This window comes from Sardina pilchardus, chromosome 23 (assembly GCF_963854185.1).
Source record: "Sardina pilchardus chromosome 23, fSarPil1.1, whole genome shotgun sequence".
Classification (NCBI taxonomy): domain Eukaryota; kingdom Metazoa; phylum Chordata; class Actinopteri; order Clupeiformes; family Clupeidae; genus Sardina; species Sardina pilchardus.
This window is the reverse complement of record NC_085016.1, coordinates 26303400-26322204: the sequence shown is the minus strand read 5'-3', so window position 1 is coordinate 26322204 and position 18805 is coordinate 26303400. Positions and strand designations below refer to the sequence as shown.

Sequence of the window (18805 nt, the reverse complement as noted above, 5' to 3'; positions counted from 1 at the left end):
TGTCTCCTGGTTCCTTTTAATGGGTTCAGGGTATTTTCATGACATGTTTGATTTTCCCACCCAGGTGGGCGAGATCACTAAAATCATGAAGGCCTACATCAACATGATCGTGAAGAAGCGCTGCAGCGTGATGTCCGTCTCCAGCTGTGGCAGTGCCTCCTGGACCAGGTGATCCACACAGACCAATCAGTGTGCAGGATCTCAGCTCCGAGAGGACATGGCCCAAAAAAGGGCCACCAATCATAAGATAGAGCTCCTATCTCCAGGAAGAAGAAAAAAAGACGACAAACAAAACCATGGAGATGTCCACCAGCTGACCACAGAAGCGAGAGTGTGAGACACAAAAACATGAGAGGAGACACACACACACACACACACACACATACTCATCCACAGAAACACATGGACAAACACACATACACAAAGACCTTCTAATACTGTCACCCTTAATGAAACCTCTGCTTGGTATATCCTGCCCTTGTATGCAGCAACCCTGTCCCAGCTAGCACACTTTTGACTTACTCTGTATTCACCAGGACCAATGTCATCATCACACCAAGAAGCACAGCCAACACAGCGAGTATTTATTCCCTCACTGAACCCTTTCCCTGGTCTTTCCCCTCACTGCCAAGGTTTTTACCAACAGACCAAACCCACACGCTTGCTCTCACTCCACAGTCCACACCTACATCTGTTTCAGTCTTACTTCGCAGGAAACGTTCTACCTGCATTAGTGCACTGGAGTTCCATATCCAAGGCAGAGACCTGCTGATGAAAGACTAGACTTGGAGGAGGACTGAGCTTGTTTTTGATTGAACCTGAATGACAGACACTGAAGTAACCAGAGATGGGGGGGGGGGGTGCTGGTGAGTGACTTGAGTCAGCTTGGCACTAGTACAAGCTTGCCCATTTGTTTGGGACTTCAGAGGATTACCTGTGAGTTATAACTGGAGCAGCACATGACGGCCATTTTGCAAGTTCCTAACTGTCATCAGAAAGCAATCTTGGTCTTCGCAGCTGTGTTTTACTGACGGCTAGTGGCCTAGTTTGAAGAAGGAAACATTAGTATTATAGTGGAAAAAAGTGATTGAAAAAGAGACTCTGACTCTGGTGTTGAAGAGTTTTTGTTAAAAACTCTGTTGATGAAATGTAAAAATAGTGTTCCATTCATGCTAAGTATTTTCCTCTTCACATACTGCACAAACACAAACACATAACCCGAGCTGAGGGTGGTCATTGTTTTATATTAATTCAGAAGTCTATATAGATTTGATAACCATCAAGAGTCCCACTGTACATATGTCCCTTAAGAGATACAGTATGATACTAAATCTCTATAACCATGTTTGCCAGATTAACAAGCAAACAAACAAAAATGGTATTTAAAAGTATTTATGCAGATGCACATACCACTATCAATGCCACACAAGAGAGTGCCATCGTCCTACAGTATGAAAGAAAGACAAAAAAGAGCATGGCTGTACGTAACGCGGCAGCATAGTATGCATTAAGACAGCGAGCCTTTAGTTGGGCTGCTAGCACTGCAATGAATGGTCCATCCAGCTGTCTACAGAGCTGCATTGACGAGCCTATAAACTGAGCCATGTGGGCAGAAGAAGTCAAATATGATGTCTGTCTAACTGCTATGATATATAGAGGAACCACGTATGATACTGAAATACGCAATATGTTTAACGCATATAGTTGTAACACTGATTTTTAAAGCCGACTTGTATGTTACAAAGAGAGGTGACACTTACGGAGGAGGTCTTTGGAAACAGCCATTGTATTCAATGTATTAATTTATAGATTTACACAACACAGTAGGTTTGGAAGAGAACATGATCAGTGTTCATTTTGCTCCATATGAGGATCTAAAAGGCTGAGAATATGTATAGATTGCTACTGGGAGTTCCTCTAGTGGAGGGCAGGGGTATTACCTCTTTGGTCCAGCGCTTAAAGAATATGATTTTTAATTTAAAGTGCACTCAAGGCACAATGGCCTACTCATTTTCTCCACAAAAATACCTTTGGAGGAGGGAGAACATAAAGTGATTGTAAGGCATTGATAGCCATGTCACTACATCAATATTTGTAATATGGAGAGTGAATAGGATCACCTAATGTGTCACTTAGATGTTTGTCTGCATGCTTGGTCAAAATTGTTGTTTAAAGACTGAATTTAATGTAAAAAGTATCATTTTGACTGGAGTGCGCCCTGAAAGGCACAGTTAGATCAGAAATGAAAATGGTGTAAGTATCTTCTCGCCATCAAGCCAGAAGTCAACTACAAGATTTATTTATCGGTAAATGCATCATTTGAGCCATCCAGCAAAAACGTGACTAGAAATAACTGGCCATCATTCACGTCTAAAGCTGTGGGCCTATACCCTACTATAAGAGTTACTCAGCTCCACTGAAAAGAAGGCAGTTTGGTTTTCTGGAGTTTTTAGATACTAACATTTTTTTCCGCTTCTGATTTATTGTCCCTTTCAGATAGATCAAAGAAGTGAGAATGGGATAGAATTCCCAAATCCTAAAGCTGCAACTGAATCTCGATGCCTTACACAAACTGGCTGCCTCAGATGTTCACCTTCGGGTGGGGAGGAGGTTTGTGACGCACAGACCCCCTCAAAACAGCCTCAGGCAGAGTACACTCTTAGAACAGCATTGGTTCTGTTTAGAACTCTCCAGTGAAAGTATTCTGGGTAGAACGCTTATCAGCATTAAAGCAGAGTTTGGCTCCAAGAAAGGAGCCAAGAAACATTCTCTTTAAAGAGTGTGGTGTTTGTTCGTGTGTATGTATGACATTTGAGTTATGGGTGCAAGCATCCACATTCATCTTGAGAATCTAACTAAACATACACTTGCAGCTTTAGCCGAAATACCCCTCTCGACAAAAGTCTCAATGAAACAAAACACACTGGAGGAAATACTTTCAGCCATATCACACAAACAGGCAGTGACATCATTAACCTGCGCCATTCATATCACTTCCTGATATCACACGAAAAAATCCAAGTATGACTGTAAAAAGTATTTTTCCTTTATTGTTTCCACTTTAGTTTGTTACATACTGTTTGGTTATGGTTCTTTCTTTTGGAAAGTATAGATATAAGTATGCTGTATCAATACTGTCCTGTGTAGTTTTGCTGTTTGATATGCAACTATATTTGTCAGTGTAATGCAAGTTTTTGTGTCTGAGGGTTATGACCACAATATATACATAAATATTTAAAAAAAATCAACAAAACACGCAAAAAAGAAAAGGAGTACAATAAGACAAAGGAAATAGAAAACAATGGTGTCATTAAGAAGTGAGCATATGTATCGAGGCTCCTATGCCACAGTGGGTTGATGTGTTAATGTGTTTAAGAGCAATGACTGTATGAGTGGTTGTCGGGGGTTAAAGGGTGGATGGGTGGGTGTGGGGATGGTGTACTTATTTCCTATTTGAACCACAACACAATAATTGGGGAGTTGAGAGGGACCGAGATTGAGGAGGCAGATAGTACTGGAAACACTGTACTGTGGTTGTAGGGTTTATAGAGATAGAAGGGGCCTTTTCCAGAGTAGCCTGACAGTGTCAAGAAAGCGTGGAGGGAGGGAGAGAGAGAGAGAGAGAGAGAGAGAGAGAATAGAGGGAGCAGGTCCAGTGATGCATACTTCTACACTACTTACATTCATATGCCCACTAAAGCCTGCTCCTGAGTCTGTTTTTCCTCTGTCAAGACCCCTCATGAAAATCAGTGTTTTAGCCAAATCTAACTGACTCAGGATCAGAATTTGGAGGTGCTATCTATCTGCTCAACACGCACACACACACACACACACACATACACACACACACACACACACACACACACACACACACACACATGCGTGTGTATTCATATATTGCATACACATATAACATAAACCACGCTTACAGTTAAATACAAACACTGACACCGACACCTACATGCACACAGTGCGGTTGGTTCTCTCTCACTATAGAATTACACTGAGGTCTGTAAATAGCTGCAGGCAGCCTATAGACCTGAATGTAATTCTTCCTAATTGTTGTTGTTCAATTAATCTATATTCAAAACAAATGTGCTTGTGTAGGCTACAAAAGAGAGAGAGAGAGAGAGAGTGTGTGTGTGTGTATGTATGTGTGTGCATTTGTGTGAAAGAGGGTCTTTTTCTTTTGTAACTGGCTTTACAAAATGCTTTAATAAATTATTGGATTTTACTTTAATTGTGTTTTGATTATTCTTTTGAGACCATTTTATTGTATGTTTTAATTCATTTTGTTTCATGTAGTCCATGTACGCCTGTCAAGAAATGGGTTTCAAAAAGTATTACACAAATACAATAAATTACTATAAAATGCTTGGATATTCCTTACAAACACTCCACAGTCATTTGTCTTGTCTTAATCTTCTGACACCATCACAAATACAGGTGAAAAAAGAAGCCATACTACTTTTAGAATAGAAGCATCTGAAGAATACAGTGGGCTCTTTTATGAGGTTTCACTATTTCCGTACTATCAAAATAGAAATAAATAGAAAATAATTTTGGATTCACTGTAGATGAGAAGTTAACATTAATGTCCTGTAATGTGGACTGGGGCCCGCAGACATTGTGTACACTACAGTCCCAACAGACGGACTAAGCCTATTACACTACAATGTTGAAAGTAAGCTTTAAAATGTTGCTAAGTCGTTGTCAGTCGCCAGTGAGTGGTTTGTTTGGAAATGTGATGCATTCTAATGTTATCGCAGAACTGGGAGAGCAGAACATTCTCAGATGTAAGGTCATGTGATCTCCAGAGGAGATTTGCGTCCTGCGCGTACTGGTGCGCACAGTTGAGAAAGTTTTCTGATGACTGGTCGCGGTTTGGACAGCCCGTCACCCGAGATTCGTCTGGTCAGGTATCCAGACCTGTGATTTACTGGGGATATTCTTTAGCCAAATTAGCCTTACTTCGTAGGATTTAACGATCTGACGACACAGCATGTTTTCGAGGATTGGTGTATGTTGGTGTGTGATCCTGGTTGTGGTCGGGTTGGGCACAACATTTGCTCAGAATGGCACGTCCACTACCACCACCACTACAACAACCACCTCCACCGCTACACTGGCGGTAACTCAGGCTCCGACACCTGCACCACCACCACCGGGCGAAGGTAAGATTTATAAAATAGGCCTACATGCAGATCTTTGCCATGAAGCTACGTTACAGTGGTGATAAAACAAGTTCATTTTCGCCGTGAGAGCAGCTTCGACCGTGACTTCTTGTTTGGTGTGTGTGCTCTGGGTCAGGTGGCTGTCCGGGAAACAATCTTTTTGAATATAAATAATTGTAACTATTGATTATATTTGTGATGAATACATATTGTAATAGCTCTTAAATATCTCGCTCCTTAAATTACAGTAGGTGTGCTAAGATGGGGGTTCCCTTCACCTGAACAAAGGAAGTCTAGATATTTTAGATCTAGGCTACTCAGATTGGCGTTTTGATAGGCCTATTTTTTTTTTTTTTTAAACCTAGACCTCTCACCTAGACATGGGCTTAAGTGTAGCCTACTACTCGAACACAAATTCAACAAGTCTTATGAAGATACCTACGCTAAGTTTTTGGTTTCAAACAGGTGGATGTATTCAAAGTAGGGGTGGGAATTGGCAAAAGAATGACAATTCGATACTATTGCGATATTTGGGCCACAATTCGATATTATTGCGATTCTACACATATTGCGATACAACAAGTATTGCGATTCGATTCTGCGATATATTGCTATTCATGTCTCTCATATTGTTCGAAGGCATTACAAAAAATAAGGAAAATAACACTGTTCAACTCACTTTGTCATGGCATGGTGCATATCAAGGTCCTTACTATTTGCTTTTTGTTGAGAACCGAAACACACCCACACTTTCGATTTGAAATTGCCGTTGAATGGACAATAAAACGCCACAACAAGCGTCACCTTGAGAGCGTAATATATTGAAATTCCCCCTTGGGGATCAATAAAGTATTTATCTATCTATATATCTATCTATCTAACAAATGTAATGTGATCAGAGTAAACCCTGAGTAAACTCGCCTCAAATAAAAGTAAAATAGATAATTAAATTATATAATTAAGTATTGCGATACTTGAGCTACTCGTATCGATATAATTGCATGCACAAAATATTGCGATACTGAACAGAATCGATTTTTTCCCCCACCACTAATTCAAAGCAATCAGTATCATGATATATTTCAACTGTGCAAGTTATTAATAGTTTTAAGGAGAGCAAGCCTTTTGTTGTTGACAAATCCTGCCCCTTGGGTTTGTTATGTCCCAGGTTCTGTCCATGGCAACAGGTCTCATGGGGGTTACTGTTAGCAACATAGGGAAAAGTTCCCACCTCAAGATGGCCTGGATACCATTAACGTGGTATTTTTATTTGGTTGCTGTAAATTGTAAAGATAAAACCTCTTTTCTCTCTCTCTCTCTCCATCTATCCTCTGCAGCTTGCGAGGACAAGAATGGCACAAACTGTGATGAATGTCTGAAGAATGTATCGGTGAGCTGGGACAAATCCCTTCATTTTCTCCCTTTAGCCGATTAGTCTCGTTTCACAACTTGCACTCTGCTTTACCCTCTGTGGAGTTTGAATTTCATTATCGGCCTAATCCTTCACATTACTGCTCTCCTCCTGTTAGGGCAGGAGTGGCTGGTTTGCTCACTCGCGCACACACACACACACACACACACACACACACACACACACACACACACACACACACACTTTGCCATGATGTACTATTTCCAAATGTGACTCAGTGTGACAACTGTGACTGGTTTGTACACACTCACACACACACATGCAAGCACACTTGTTCCGTGTTCTCCAACTGTGACGCAGCCATCATCATACAGTTGGTCAGGTCCTGAAAGTGACTGGACAGGTATGCGGAATAACTCAAGGAAAGAGGCAGACCAGAGATTTAGAGGAAGGGAAAAGGAAGAACTTGAACGTCACCTGGCTCTAGTCATTGACGGGTTAAAGGATTGTTCACGGGTGTGTCGCAAGTGGTTCAGAGCTCTGCTAGTACCTGCTAAACAGGTTTGGGAAGATTGCCTCTGAACGGTTTACTGTTGCCTCCTTCCTGGTACATAGTGACAATCACAAGATATCAGGTTTAAAATCACAGGTAGAAGTTTCTGCGCAACAATAGCTAACTGTTTAGACTTTTGAAAATACATAAAGTACAAATGCATTACCTACCTGACCTCACTAAACATGTCATTAGGTGTTACAAATGTCACCACTCATATCTGAGTCAGAAAAAACACACCCTCCTATACGGAAATAAATAAAAGGTGACCTTGTGTTGTTTCCCGACTTCAATTGAGTCGAAAATAGCCCATTGTTGTCATTCAGCTCTGTGGGCATTTTGTGTGGAAATATGTAGTGACACCACAGGTGTTTTAATGGCAGCTGTGCGGCAGAAAGAAAAATAGTAACCGTTACCTAATTCAAGTAAATGTTCTACAACCAAAAAAGGACTTCATAGTGAAGGTCTGGCGGCTTGTGACCATTATGTGATTGATGTATGTTTTTCTTGGTAATACTTGGGTCTATGTGGTGTCCATGTTTTTGGAAAAAGTTCTGAACAACAGCTTGTTAACAAATACGGCGTTGCCTTTCTGATTTACTCAATACGGTATTTAGATCTGTTCACTCATTGAAATGATTGTAAATATTAAAAACATAATTCTTTATCTATATCTAGCTTTATTTTTTGGACAATGTGGCATGTGGTTCCGTTATGAGTTCATATCTCAGCATTGCCACACTGTTGTTCCTTACACAATGTATTGTTTGTTCTGTGGATGTGTTTAGGATCACGCCCATGACACAGTATTTCATAGATATGAATTACAGTAAATGAATACCTGTAGGTGATCTCTTGTCTGCTCTCTCTCTCTGCAGTGTCTGTGGTGTATTAAAACTAAATCATGCGTGACGTACCCTGTTTCAACTATCCTGCCCCCCTACTCTCTCTGTCCCCTCAACGATGCTCGGTGGGGCCAGTGTTCAAGTAAGTAACTACCTTCTCAGCGGATGCTTTTTCTGCTTCGTCTTAATGTTTCTTTGTGGTTCTCGAGTCATATAATACAACAGAGCGAAGTTGTATTATATGTATTATAGAACATATTGTCACCTTATGCAGAGTAGATGAGTTAGAAGGCTGGAGTAGCTGAAGAATTTTTGGAAGTATTCCTGACGATTAACATACACAGTTAACACTCAGAGACACAACCTCATGGTATATACCATAGGGTTGTTAGACTCTAGACCCTCTTTAAGATGCAACTCGAATCAAAGAAGGCCAAAAATACTTCATGAGAGTTTGTTTTAAACCAAGAGCACCAATTTCAGTCGAACAGATTGATGCTGTTATAACATTAGCTTTTATTAAGATTATTTATTCATCCATCTGAGTATCTCTACCAGAGACTTTCTAATGAGGAGACATTGTGCTCAAAGAATCCTCCACAGAAATGTATGGGGTTAGTTCATAATGACAATACGGCAGTTGTCTAGTAATTTCCTGTGTATTAGCCACATTGTTTATAAGCCTCAGGACGTTTTATGCAAGAATAAGAAAAACATATTTATACCGTATTAACTGCCAGCGTGTATTAACCTCTGAAGACGTTTTGCAAAATCAATGTAAGCTGCGGCTAATTACAGCAGGCCTACATATCCCGCGCTATTCCTGTAATGAAAGTAATCAACTAACCACATTTTTTACTTGACTTTACTTTAAACTTAGTATAGACCCTCTTAAAAGTGTTACTCCTGAGCAACGTCCTTATTCTCCTCAGACCTCTTCCTGTATCATTTCCATAAAATAGAAACAACTGTGATGCAGATTCAGAAAATGTAAAATTCTAATTCAAAATGTTAGCCATAGGAGAATGTGGAGGATATTGTAGCTGTTTTGGATTTTGAATGCAATATTTGTTGAAAAATGATATACCCAACAACATTTTGGCATGCACATTTTTCCATTTGCAAAGAGCCTTTGGAAACTTTTATGATTTATATTTGTGCCCTATGTGCCTTGTGGAATGTAAAATCTTTACAAGCAACTGCTTCTACTTCAGTAAACTTCCAGACCTTGATCATCGCAATGGCTGTGGTTGGTGGGGTACTCATCCTCGCCTTCTTCATTTGCCTCTTCTGCTGTTGCAAGTGTGAGAATGTGGGGTAAGTCCTCTGACACACACATTCAGACAACTTTTTTCAGATTAGTGTCAAATTGAAAAAAAAACCCTGCACCTTCCCAGACTTGAACACACAACTTGTAGCACCTCGGACCGGGAGGCGAGTGCGTTAGCAAGAGATATGACCATTTGTGAAAGCATCTATCTGTAATAGATAATCGTGTCTCTTAAATTGCCGGGAGGGAAGTTTACTTAGAACTATCGTACCAGCTGATTACAGTTACTTAGTTGACACAGAGACTCCAAAAGGTCCAACTAATCCATGTCATTTTTAAGCACTAATACATGTAGACTCCATTGCATCCTGCAGCATCATTAAGAACTAAGCAAAAATGTGTTTTGCTTCCGACTAAGGATGTCCTTCCAGGACACAATTTTAGTGCAGGACTAAGCTTAACCTCCATCCGGAAAAGATGTCCATTTATACACTTTTCTTTAACAGCTACTGTTTTACACCTTCTTCATGCAGTATGCATGTGGGGTCACTTCTGCCTACCACTGCAGCTCAAGTTCAGCTTTGCTATTCCAATTTTTTCACTGTTTGGCAAAACTTGAGCTCTGTTGACAACTACTGTTTCAGGAATCCTTCTATTCAGGCGCTGAATAGCTTGTCATCACTGCCGATGTATAGGCTATTAGTTGTGGGTTTTGAGTGCTATAAGATTCTAAGATACAAGCTGGTGGTGTATCCTTGTGGCAGTGAGATGCATTTTTGGAAGAGTAAGGGAGATTTAGTTTTATCTTTACTACTACTAAGTTTTTTTGTATAGTGTAAAATTATCGTTAGGGAAGATATTCTGGCATCTCTCTCTCTCTAGTGTGTGTGCTGTTACACAAAATCTGCCCTGGCAGAATCTTTTACAGGCAAGGGGGTCCATCTGCTGGAAGTTTCTTGACTGCAGTGTTTTTACTGGTGATGAAGCGCAAGTGTGCAAGTGTCTTCTTCCAGCATCCTTTTTTGATTGATGTCAAGATGGAAAGCAGGCAGTCTTGAGTATCATACAGTCTGACTGGTACAAAGATACAACCAGGATGATAGAAGAAGCACCAGAATAAGAGAAATCTGACCAGACTTTTTCCCGATATATAGGTCAGGCCGTTTCGAATCCAAGATGCAAAGGCAGGCTGACAAGAGAAAGGGCAAATCGGACATAAGGTGAGAGAAATCAAGTCTTCATTCAGGAAATGATGCTGATATTTAGGCATGGTTGCTATGGTGATGGCAGTCTTCTCCATGTCGGTCATTTGTCTCTTGGCTGTGAATTGTGTTTTATTTATAGCCACTGCTAAAGCAACCATCTGCTCCGATATCTGTTTGCAAAATGGAAGTCAATGATTCTGACTTAAATTTCAGGGTTAAGTCTATTAAAAGGCATCACCAGAAAAGACAAGTGTGGTTAAAAGTGTACTGAGCATGCTGAGTGTACTCTGCCTCCTGCTGATGAACATCCACATCCATGGCTGAGCACAGCACTGCTCCAAATGTGTGTGTGGGCTCTCCACTCACAGTGCCCCCCATCTACAGTATCTATGTTTCTATTTAGATCTGTCAATCTAAAAGTGTCCCACAGAAAAAAAGTGGTTTGCAATTTGCAAGAGATCCTTGTGGTTTGTGAACAGTTTGTCCCTCTTATGAGAATCTGTCCTGACACTCTTATCTAGCATCTCTACCACAGGATGATTGTCACCTGAGAGCATGTCCCATGACTTGTTGATTAGCTTATCGTTAACTGAACTGGCGCTACCGTTTTGTTTTGTGTGCCTTTGTGAAGCGTCATGTCATATTAGTTTCCCATGGTAAAAACCCAGTTATGTTGACCTTAGTGGCATCAAGGTCCTAGACCTAGCTCAAGTATCTGTTAATTTGTCTGTGCGTGTGTGCATGCCTGTGTGAGTGATAATTGTAGTGGCGAGAGTCTATGTCTGTGGGTTTGTCTCCATTCATTATGTGTGTTGTTGTGTTCTGGTGTCAATAACAATATTCCTGATTGTCTCACAGAAAAGCAGAGATGAAGACGCGACACGATGAGATCAGGCAGAAATATGGTGAGTGGCGTCCGTCTTTGACTGTATCTTTACATGTGTGTCGTAGAAGGATTTCCCTCTCAACCCAGAAATGCAATATTTCCATAAGTGTTGTGGACACCGGTGCCAACATGAGTGCGGCACTTTGACAACTTTGACAACATTGTTCGCAACTCCGCACACCAGCCGAGGTGGCAGCAGAGTTCAACACTTGTGCGGGGTTGTATTGATACTAATGGGGTCTAAGTAATCGAATGTCAAAAGTGTAGTGTGCCAAACTCATGTCATCGCCAGTGTCCACAGTGCTTTAAATTTCACTCTCTGATAACTTGCCTGTTAAGGACGGAAATGTGGAGCATGCGGCAGTGTTGCATATCTCCGAGTCTATCTAGTCATTTTGCACTTGACGGGACTTATGAAGCCATATCTCTAGTGTTGGCAAAATGGTGTTTCTTGAAAACGTTTTTTCCATGATTCTGGAAAAAGGTTGATAATATTTTAACTTTACAGCTCATCAAATTTCACTCTAAGTGTTCCGGGGTTAAGCTGTAGTAAGCAAGACGTTAAATAGTGTTGCTTTTGGTTGAAATAATGTAGGCCCTATGGCTTTCCCTTTTGCAGAATAGTTTTTCGAGGCTGGGTGAACCCTGCCTGACCTGCTGGCGAATTTAGATTTCGCCCGGCAGCTCAGGCTGGAAACCTGCACATGTATCTTCTCTGCTTCCTGTCCATGACCTTTGAGTCCAATCACAAACTAGCTTATCGAAAAGACGCACCGGATTGTTGGTCTGATTGGTTGAAGGACCAAGCGTACAGAGTCATTTGAACGATGCCCATTGATCATGCTTCTTGTGCAGTAGAAATAGTGTAGTGCAGACTCTCCATAATGTCTAATCTTAATAGATCGAGTTTAGTATGGTGATAGCCAGACTACAGTTGTTCAGCACTCACACAGAATAGACAGCCCCCCGCCTTGCCCACCTTCCCAGCAATGCCTTGTTTGGCAGCTTATCATAGACTACCATAGCAACAATGAAAGCTGAGACTCTCAAGAATATGTACATCTAAAGATTTCCATGAATAAACATACACTTTGTGTGTAAAATATACATTTATCCCAATATATAACATCTAAAATGGCTGAAAATAGCTAGCCTAGCATTGGCCATTGAAATGAATTGTGGCGATAGGCTACTTCCTCCCTCTTTTCAGGCCTATATAATGCCGTCATTCATGAGCACATGAAAAAAAAAATCCCAGTATCAATGTCAAAGTCACCTCATGAGGGAATAATATGGGAAACTAGGGAAGATCTTGCCAAGAGTTTCCCAGTTGTGAACTCACTAATTTTGTAGTGAAATTATAGATCATGTGGACTTTTTGATGTGAAATTTGCCAATTAGCTATTTTTGTCACTTGAAAGTGGTATATCCGTCTTTAACAATCATTATACGACATATATTTGAGCAAATGCAGCTGTTTATTTAAGATTAGCGATGAGTGTGTTTAACCCTTTAGATGAGTGTATCGTTAACATAGCACACTAGCACACTAGCGCTTGCAGTTGGAAGAACGATGTAATCACTGGTAATGTTGGTCTGTACAATGAGCTCCAAAAAAAGCCTGATGATGAAGATGTGTTTAGATTGAAATGTTGGCTTTTTAGAGGGAATAAAGTATATTTTTGGAGCTCATCTACAGTGTGCAGACCATCTCCCTCTCTCTCTCTCTCTCTGACACGTTTTGTCTGGCACCTGTGAAAGTATTTGGGATGTGCGCACCAGTTTCCACAAAGCACTGGGAATGTTCCCATTATTCCCAGATCCCATGAATGCTGCAATACCTCAATGCTCAAGTCCACCAAATCATCAACAACTGTTGGCTCCCTCCACTGGTCTGAGGTGTTGCTACACTGAGGATGCTTGTGACCATTCTTAAAATGCATGATGGCTTGTGGCCATCTTTAAATGCATGAAAAGGTGTTAAAAGGCTGATTGAAAAGGGCCTATGCACATTCCAAAGTTGTCACATCTTCAGATGCAGTATACATTTCCACATTTGGCTTTATGTTGAGAAATGCAGGGTATTGAACCATACCACATAGTCATATAGGCAATGATATTACATGGAAAACTGTCTACTGTCCATCACCCAGAATTATACAGAATGCCCCTTCACTATGACTTGCTTTTTTAGTCATGTTTGAGATGATGTTTCATCTGCGTTTTTCTCCTTTCTCTCTCTGTCTCTGTCTCTGTCTCTCTCTCTCTCTCTCTCTCTCTCTCTCTCTCTCTCTCTCTCTCTCTCTCTCTCTCTCTCTCTCAGGTTTGAGTAGGGCAAGCCCTTATGCTAGATTTGAGAACAACTGAAGCAGATATAATGACAGAAGATCTTCATCTCTCCTTCAATTGATGACCCTGTATCAGTATCCAAAGCAGACCATTCATCTTGATTTTATTGTTACCAAGTAAATTATTATTCCAGTAGTGTAACAAACAAAATTTTGCATTGCGATGGTCCTATAATCAGGGCATTCTTCTGACTGCCAAAACTCACAACACAGATCCAGTATCAAATGTGAATGCTTTCTAGTCAAATGGTAAACAGAAAGGCTGCTTTTATGAATTTATGAATTATGGTTTACTACTCTGCAATTATGCAATGTTTGTCTGCTGTAGGCTAGTTATATCTCTGACATTTTGTTAAAATGTTGAACAAGATCAAAATGGATTTTCTTAAAGGGACAGAATTGTCAATGTTGTAAATTAGTTTTGTGTAATTGGCCACCTATGAGTAATCATTTTGAATAAATTATATGTTTTAGAGACTTTAATGGTGTGTTGTTAAATAGGAAGCACTGAAATTAATGAAATAGCCTACATTTATTCAGCCATTGATTCGATGTGTTCATGTGCCAAATGTCCTTCAAATGGATCCCGATAAGACTTCCACGTGGTGTTCAGTGCCATTCATTTCACTGACCCAAAGATGAACAACTGCAGATTATTGGTTGCTATAGTCTGAGACCTGAGTAGGCCTAATCATTTTGAATGAATTATTTTATGTTTTAGAGACTTTAATAATGTTTTTTTTTTACTACAAATAGGAAGTAGGCCTACTGAAATTAGCCTAGCCTACATTAATTCAGCGATTTCAGCGATTCATTTGATGTAGTAGGCTAACCATGTGCTATAAATGGACAAGTCCTTGGTCCTTCAAATGGATCCTGATCAGACTTCCACATGGTGTTGGAAGTTCAGTGCCATTCATTTCACTCAACCCACGATAAACAACTGCATTGGTTGCTATAGTAGCCGAAGACCTGAGAGTCAGACTGTTATCCAACATCTAATTTACATATTGATTTGTATGCAAATACGTTAACATTTAGGGTAGGCTATTATTCAGCCAATAGGCTACTTCTTATACACCACCTGTGAAGGCCTAAACTGTACATTTCCATAGCTTCTATGTAGGCCTACAGGGCTAGGCCTATCAAGTGACATCAACGCAACCAGGTCAGACACCTGAATAATCCTAAGATTTATCACACTCTTTCACTTTACAGTTTGACTCAAAGATGTGAAATTGTGCTCCTGTATTGTTTAACTTTGGCCTGAGATCCATTTGAATTTAGTGTCTTCCAAATAATTAAATAAATGGCTAATGTTGGATATGATTTGGTGGTAGACTAGCCAATTCCCTACAAGTCTGCCTGCAAGTGGTGCCTTTCAGCTAATACATTACCATTACAATAGTCAGTCCAGAATGCTATCTCACCTTTCCCATTGTCATGACAATGTGTGCCTTAAAATCATGCTTAAAATATGTGTAGGCTGATTTCCTCCATTGCCGTTGGGGGCGGGTGCAAATGTGCGTGCCCGAGAAAGAAATGCGCGCTCCCGCGTACGCGCTCCCGTTTAGAAAATATCACATGATCCCGTCTCCTTCAATCAGTGACAAGGGAAGAAGAGACCAAGCGCGTTCTCGTCGTAGACCAGAGGGCTGAAAGTAGAGACGGCGCATCTTGCGTTAATTCTTTGAATAACTACATTCAAAAGTCTTGGCGATATGTCTGAGGAAAAGCCTAAGGTAAGTTATTTTAACTATGAATCTGAAAAGTCGGCAATTTGGGTCTAATGGATATCGTTAGGAATTAAGGTTAGCTGGCTTTCAGTTCTGTGCAACACTGGTGTGGTGGTTAGTCAGTTTTGCGCATTTGTGCAGATGAAGATACCATGGCTTGGTTTTATTTCAGTATGCGGATTCTTTTTTCGCAACTACTCATCTTCCAGTCCGATACCGATTCGCATTTTGCCGCGAATGCGTTCATTGAAACTGCGCCATTGTCTCGAGCTGCCGCGCAATATCATCGAGGTGGAATTCTGTGTCTGCTTTTGCGGGTTTTCCTTTGTGAAAACGAAGTGGCGCTAGTCGGCCACGTTACGTCTCCGGCGTAGGAAATGCCGCAAGAATAGCGGAGAAGGAGCAACATTACCCGCACATAGTGGTCCGCCATTTGAAAGCAGTCCTAGTTGATTAGCGCCCAGCTCATTCAGTTATTCTTGTACAAATACATTTGAGTGGAAAACCTATAAGCACCGAGAATGTTCTTGACCGATATATTGAATTGTGTTGATACATGTTATTGCAATAAGGGAACCATGTGATTCTCAAATATTGTGCTACTTCGCTGAAAAGCTAATTTAACGTTAGCATGGTCGGCTTTTTAAGCAGGCTAACGAATACCAATGGTATGGTTTGTTTATGTAGGCTACAACTGAGTGCAATTCATTCAAATGAATAAGGACGATTGCTAGCCTTAGCTGATGTTGAAAGATGTAAGTAACTTAATTAGTTTACATCGTATCCACAAAACAGAGCAGTTCATCTGCAGTTAATCGGGGAGCTAATGTCAGGCTTGACTCGGTAAGCTGTTTGGTTGGCTAACTAGTTAGCTAACGATAATTGTTTGTGTTCCATTTCATGTGCTTTTCATTGCTTATCTCGCTAACTGGTATACATAATCATGAAGTACCGTTTGGTAACTCGCCACAATAACACAGGTGTGCAATTACAAGTGACAAGTTTTCAAGTCAGCACCTCACGTTGAACATAACCAAGTTAAGCGATGCCTTTTGGCCCACTGTCCATCTGTTTTCAGGAGGGAGTGAAAACCGAAAACGACCACATCAATCTGAAGGTAGCAGGACAAGACGGGTCCGTGGTCCAGTTTAAAATAAAACGGCACACACCTTTAAGCAAACTTATGAAGGCGTACTGTGAAAGACAGGTAAGTGATTGCCATCCCATTGCATAAACAGTTTTGTTTTTAAATCAACCATTTTACAACAAGATTAAAGGTTGAAGCTGTTCATACTCATGAAAGTGAAAGTATGACCTGTTATGGAATTCTCTGAGTTATGGTCATTATTTAGATATGGGCTAATGCTGACTTTGGTGAAGTTTTGTGGTGTTAGTATGTTCATGGTCATGGTTTTTGTTTTTCAGGGATTGTCAATAAGGCAGATCCGATTTAGGTTTGATGGGCAGCCCATAAACGAAACGGACACACCTGCACAGGTGAGTTGTATGCTCATTCACTTCTGTAATGCTCTGGTAATGTGTTACTGATTACAGTGAAATAATACCATTGTGATAGATGTAAAGAGGGGTTTGAGGAAGTTCAACATACAGACTGAATATGTACTGTGTATACACTTAATGTTTAATGTTTTGAGAAGCCCACCACAAAAACGTTGTAGCACAAGTCAACATACAGAGCAGAATTTCGTAGTCTGTGTGTACCTAATCAGATCACCAGCGTGCACATTATGGTTTTAGTCATTCATGTACATGTGTACACAGGCAGACTTTGTAGTTGACCTATTTCTCCCCCTCTTTTAATGTCTGTTTTGCCCTATCCTGCTTCATTTTGTAGTAGTTAGATCGTCAAGACTGCAAGTTATGCATGTTCTTGAAGAAAATACCAGTCCAAGTTAAGGCAACAGATGTGGGGTCTCTTTTCATTTTTGCCCCATTCAACACAAAATATCCCTCAAATTGTAAATGTAATGACCATTATTTACAGAAGTTGCATATTAACAGGGAGTGGAGAGACGCAGTTGTTTAATGATTGCTTTGTGATTGTTTTTCCCAGCTCGAGATGGAAGACGAGGACACAATTGACGTGTTTCAACAGCAGACCGGAGGGGTCTGCTAAAGCCTACCGGGTGCAAAAGAGGCGTCCATTCAGCTATTTTATTTGACATGTTTCCTCAAGACGCTCTTTCAATGTTAACGTATTTTTGTTTTGTTTTTCCGTTTTGATTTTTTTTTTGTTTTGTTTTGTTTTTTAAACCACCCTTAACCTAGATGTGGAGGTGAAGGGTGGATTCCCCCTCCCCCTCAGTATGTGAGAGATCATAATGATTTGTCCCAAAATGGATGCTGGTTGGCAATGCTGATATTTCAGAATGGCTTTGCCTGTAAAGAGCATCCGGTCAGAACTTTGGATCTGACGGCAAACATCAAGCCACATGTGGACACTGTTGCCATTTTGTTCTTGTTCATGTGTTTTTGTTTTTTCTTTTCTCTTATTACTGTCTGCGCCGACAGAACACAGACGGCAATGATGAACCACCTGTCCCTGCTCTCTCAAGAGCATGAGAGGCGCTATGATTTCTGTCATTGTGCATATGCTATGTTATGTTTCTCCTTTTTTTTTTAGGCGCATTCTATTGCAGAAGAGCAACATCTTTTCAGTATTCTGTACTCCAATTGGATTTGAATCACTTTATTCAGGGAGAAAGGGGGCAAAGGTGTTAAGGACTTGTTATCTCCGACCAAGTCATCCATAGAGCAGTTGATTGCAATACATGATGCCGCATCACCGAATGTGGACCAAACCCAAATAAGATGGTACACTGATAAAGAGAACGTGTTCAGATAATTAATGAAGAATAGTCTTCTGCTTTTAAAAGAGTTCCTTTTTTAAATTGTGTTAATGTACGAAGGTATTCTTCTTTTTGCATTCACTGTGTTTTCTTTTGTGTTCCTTTTTTTTTTGTTGGTTGGGCTTAATTTTGCTCCTGTCTTTTTTGGCTAGGGGTTGGATATGGACATTGTAAGACCAAATTATGCTTTCGATCCCCCACTTCTTCCCAGTCCTTGCGAAAACCTCAAGGGAATCCTCATCAGCTTTTTCAGCTTTGCTTTGTCATTGTGCTTTCCTGATGGAGGTGTTGTGGCCCTAGCTCTGCAGCCTCCTCTAGCCCTGCTTCATACAGTTTCCAAAATCGGTTGGCAAAGAAGGGGTGGAAAGAGGGTTTGGGGAAATGGCATTGTCCACAACTTATGTCATGTTTCTGTACTGATTTGTACATTATTTGTTGTCCTTTACTACTGTACACAATAAATATAGTTTGGTACTCAGATTTGTTCGTAAGTGTTGCTTTTTCTTGTATCAACCATGGATTTAATTTGCATTTAACATTTTTGAT

At 40.5% G+C, this 18805-nt stretch overlaps 3 protein-coding genes across 3 annotated transcripts in view; all 3 read left to right on the top strand.

Moving 5' to 3' along the window:
- Positions 1 to 4380, top strand: part of myo10l1 (myosin X, like 1) — a 68963-nt gene extending 64583 nt beyond the window's left edge. The window contains exon 43 of the mRNA XM_062527580.1: positions 65 to 4380. Coding sequence (XP_062383564.1) covers positions 65 to 172 — 108 coding nt within the window. The 3' untranslated portion in view covers positions 173 to 4380. The remainder of the gene's footprint in view (positions 1 to 64) is intronic.
- A 466-nt stretch (positions 4381 to 4846) lies between these two features.
- Positions 4847 to 14131, top strand: pttg1ipa (PTTG1 interacting protein a). The gene is made up of 7 exons (XM_062528328.1): positions 4847 to 5174; positions 6512 to 6564; positions 7978 to 8086; positions 9159 to 9261; positions 10369 to 10434; positions 11278 to 11324; positions 13629 to 14131. The coding sequence occupies exons 1-7, from the start codon at positions 5003 to 5005 to the stop codon at positions 13670 to 13672; spliced, it is 594 nt and encodes a 197-aa protein (XP_062384312.1). The 5' UTR covers positions 4847 to 5002; the 3' UTR covers positions 13673 to 14131.
- A 1132-nt stretch (positions 14132 to 15263) lies between these two features.
- sumo3a (small ubiquitin like modifier 3a) lies at positions 15264 to 18739 on the top strand. Its single transcript, XM_062527822.1, has 4 exons — positions 15264 to 15395; positions 16468 to 16596; positions 16815 to 16886; positions 17464 to 18739. The coding sequence occupies exons 1-4, from the start codon at positions 15375 to 15377 to the stop codon at positions 17524 to 17526; spliced, it is 285 nt and encodes a 94-aa protein (XP_062383806.1). The 5' UTR covers positions 15264 to 15374; the 3' UTR covers positions 17527 to 18739.
- The last annotated feature ends 66 nt before the right edge of the window (positions 18740 to 18805 follow it).

What these genes read in the sequence shown, in the direction of transcription:
- pttg1ipa (XM_062528328.1), top strand. Translation starts at nt 5,003, where the DNA reads ATGTTTTCGAGGATTGGTGTATGTTGGTGTGTGATCCTGGTTGTGGTC. An exon ending in AAGGGCAAATCGGACATAAG is followed by an intron (nt 10,435 to 11,277) that starts GTGAGAGAAATC and finishes ATTGTCTCACAG; the next exon opens with AAAAGCAGAGATGAAGACGC. An exon ending in TGAGATCAGGCAGAAATATG is followed by an intron (nt 11,325 to 13,628) that starts GTGAGTGGCGTC and finishes TCTCTCTCTCAG; the next exon opens with GTTTGAGTAGGGCAAGCCCT.
- sumo3a (XM_062527822.1), top strand. Translation starts at nt 15,375, where the DNA reads ATGTCTGAGGAAAAGCCTAAG. An exon ending in TGTCTGAGGAAAAGCCTAAG is followed by an intron (nt 15,396 to 16,467) that starts GTAAGTTATTTT and finishes ATCTGTTTTCAG; the next exon opens with GAGGGAGTGAAAACCGAAAA. An exon ending in AGGCGTACTGTGAAAGACAG is followed by an intron (nt 16,597 to 16,814) that starts GTAAGTGATTGC and finishes TTTGTTTTTCAG; the next exon opens with GGATTGTCAATAAGGCAGAT.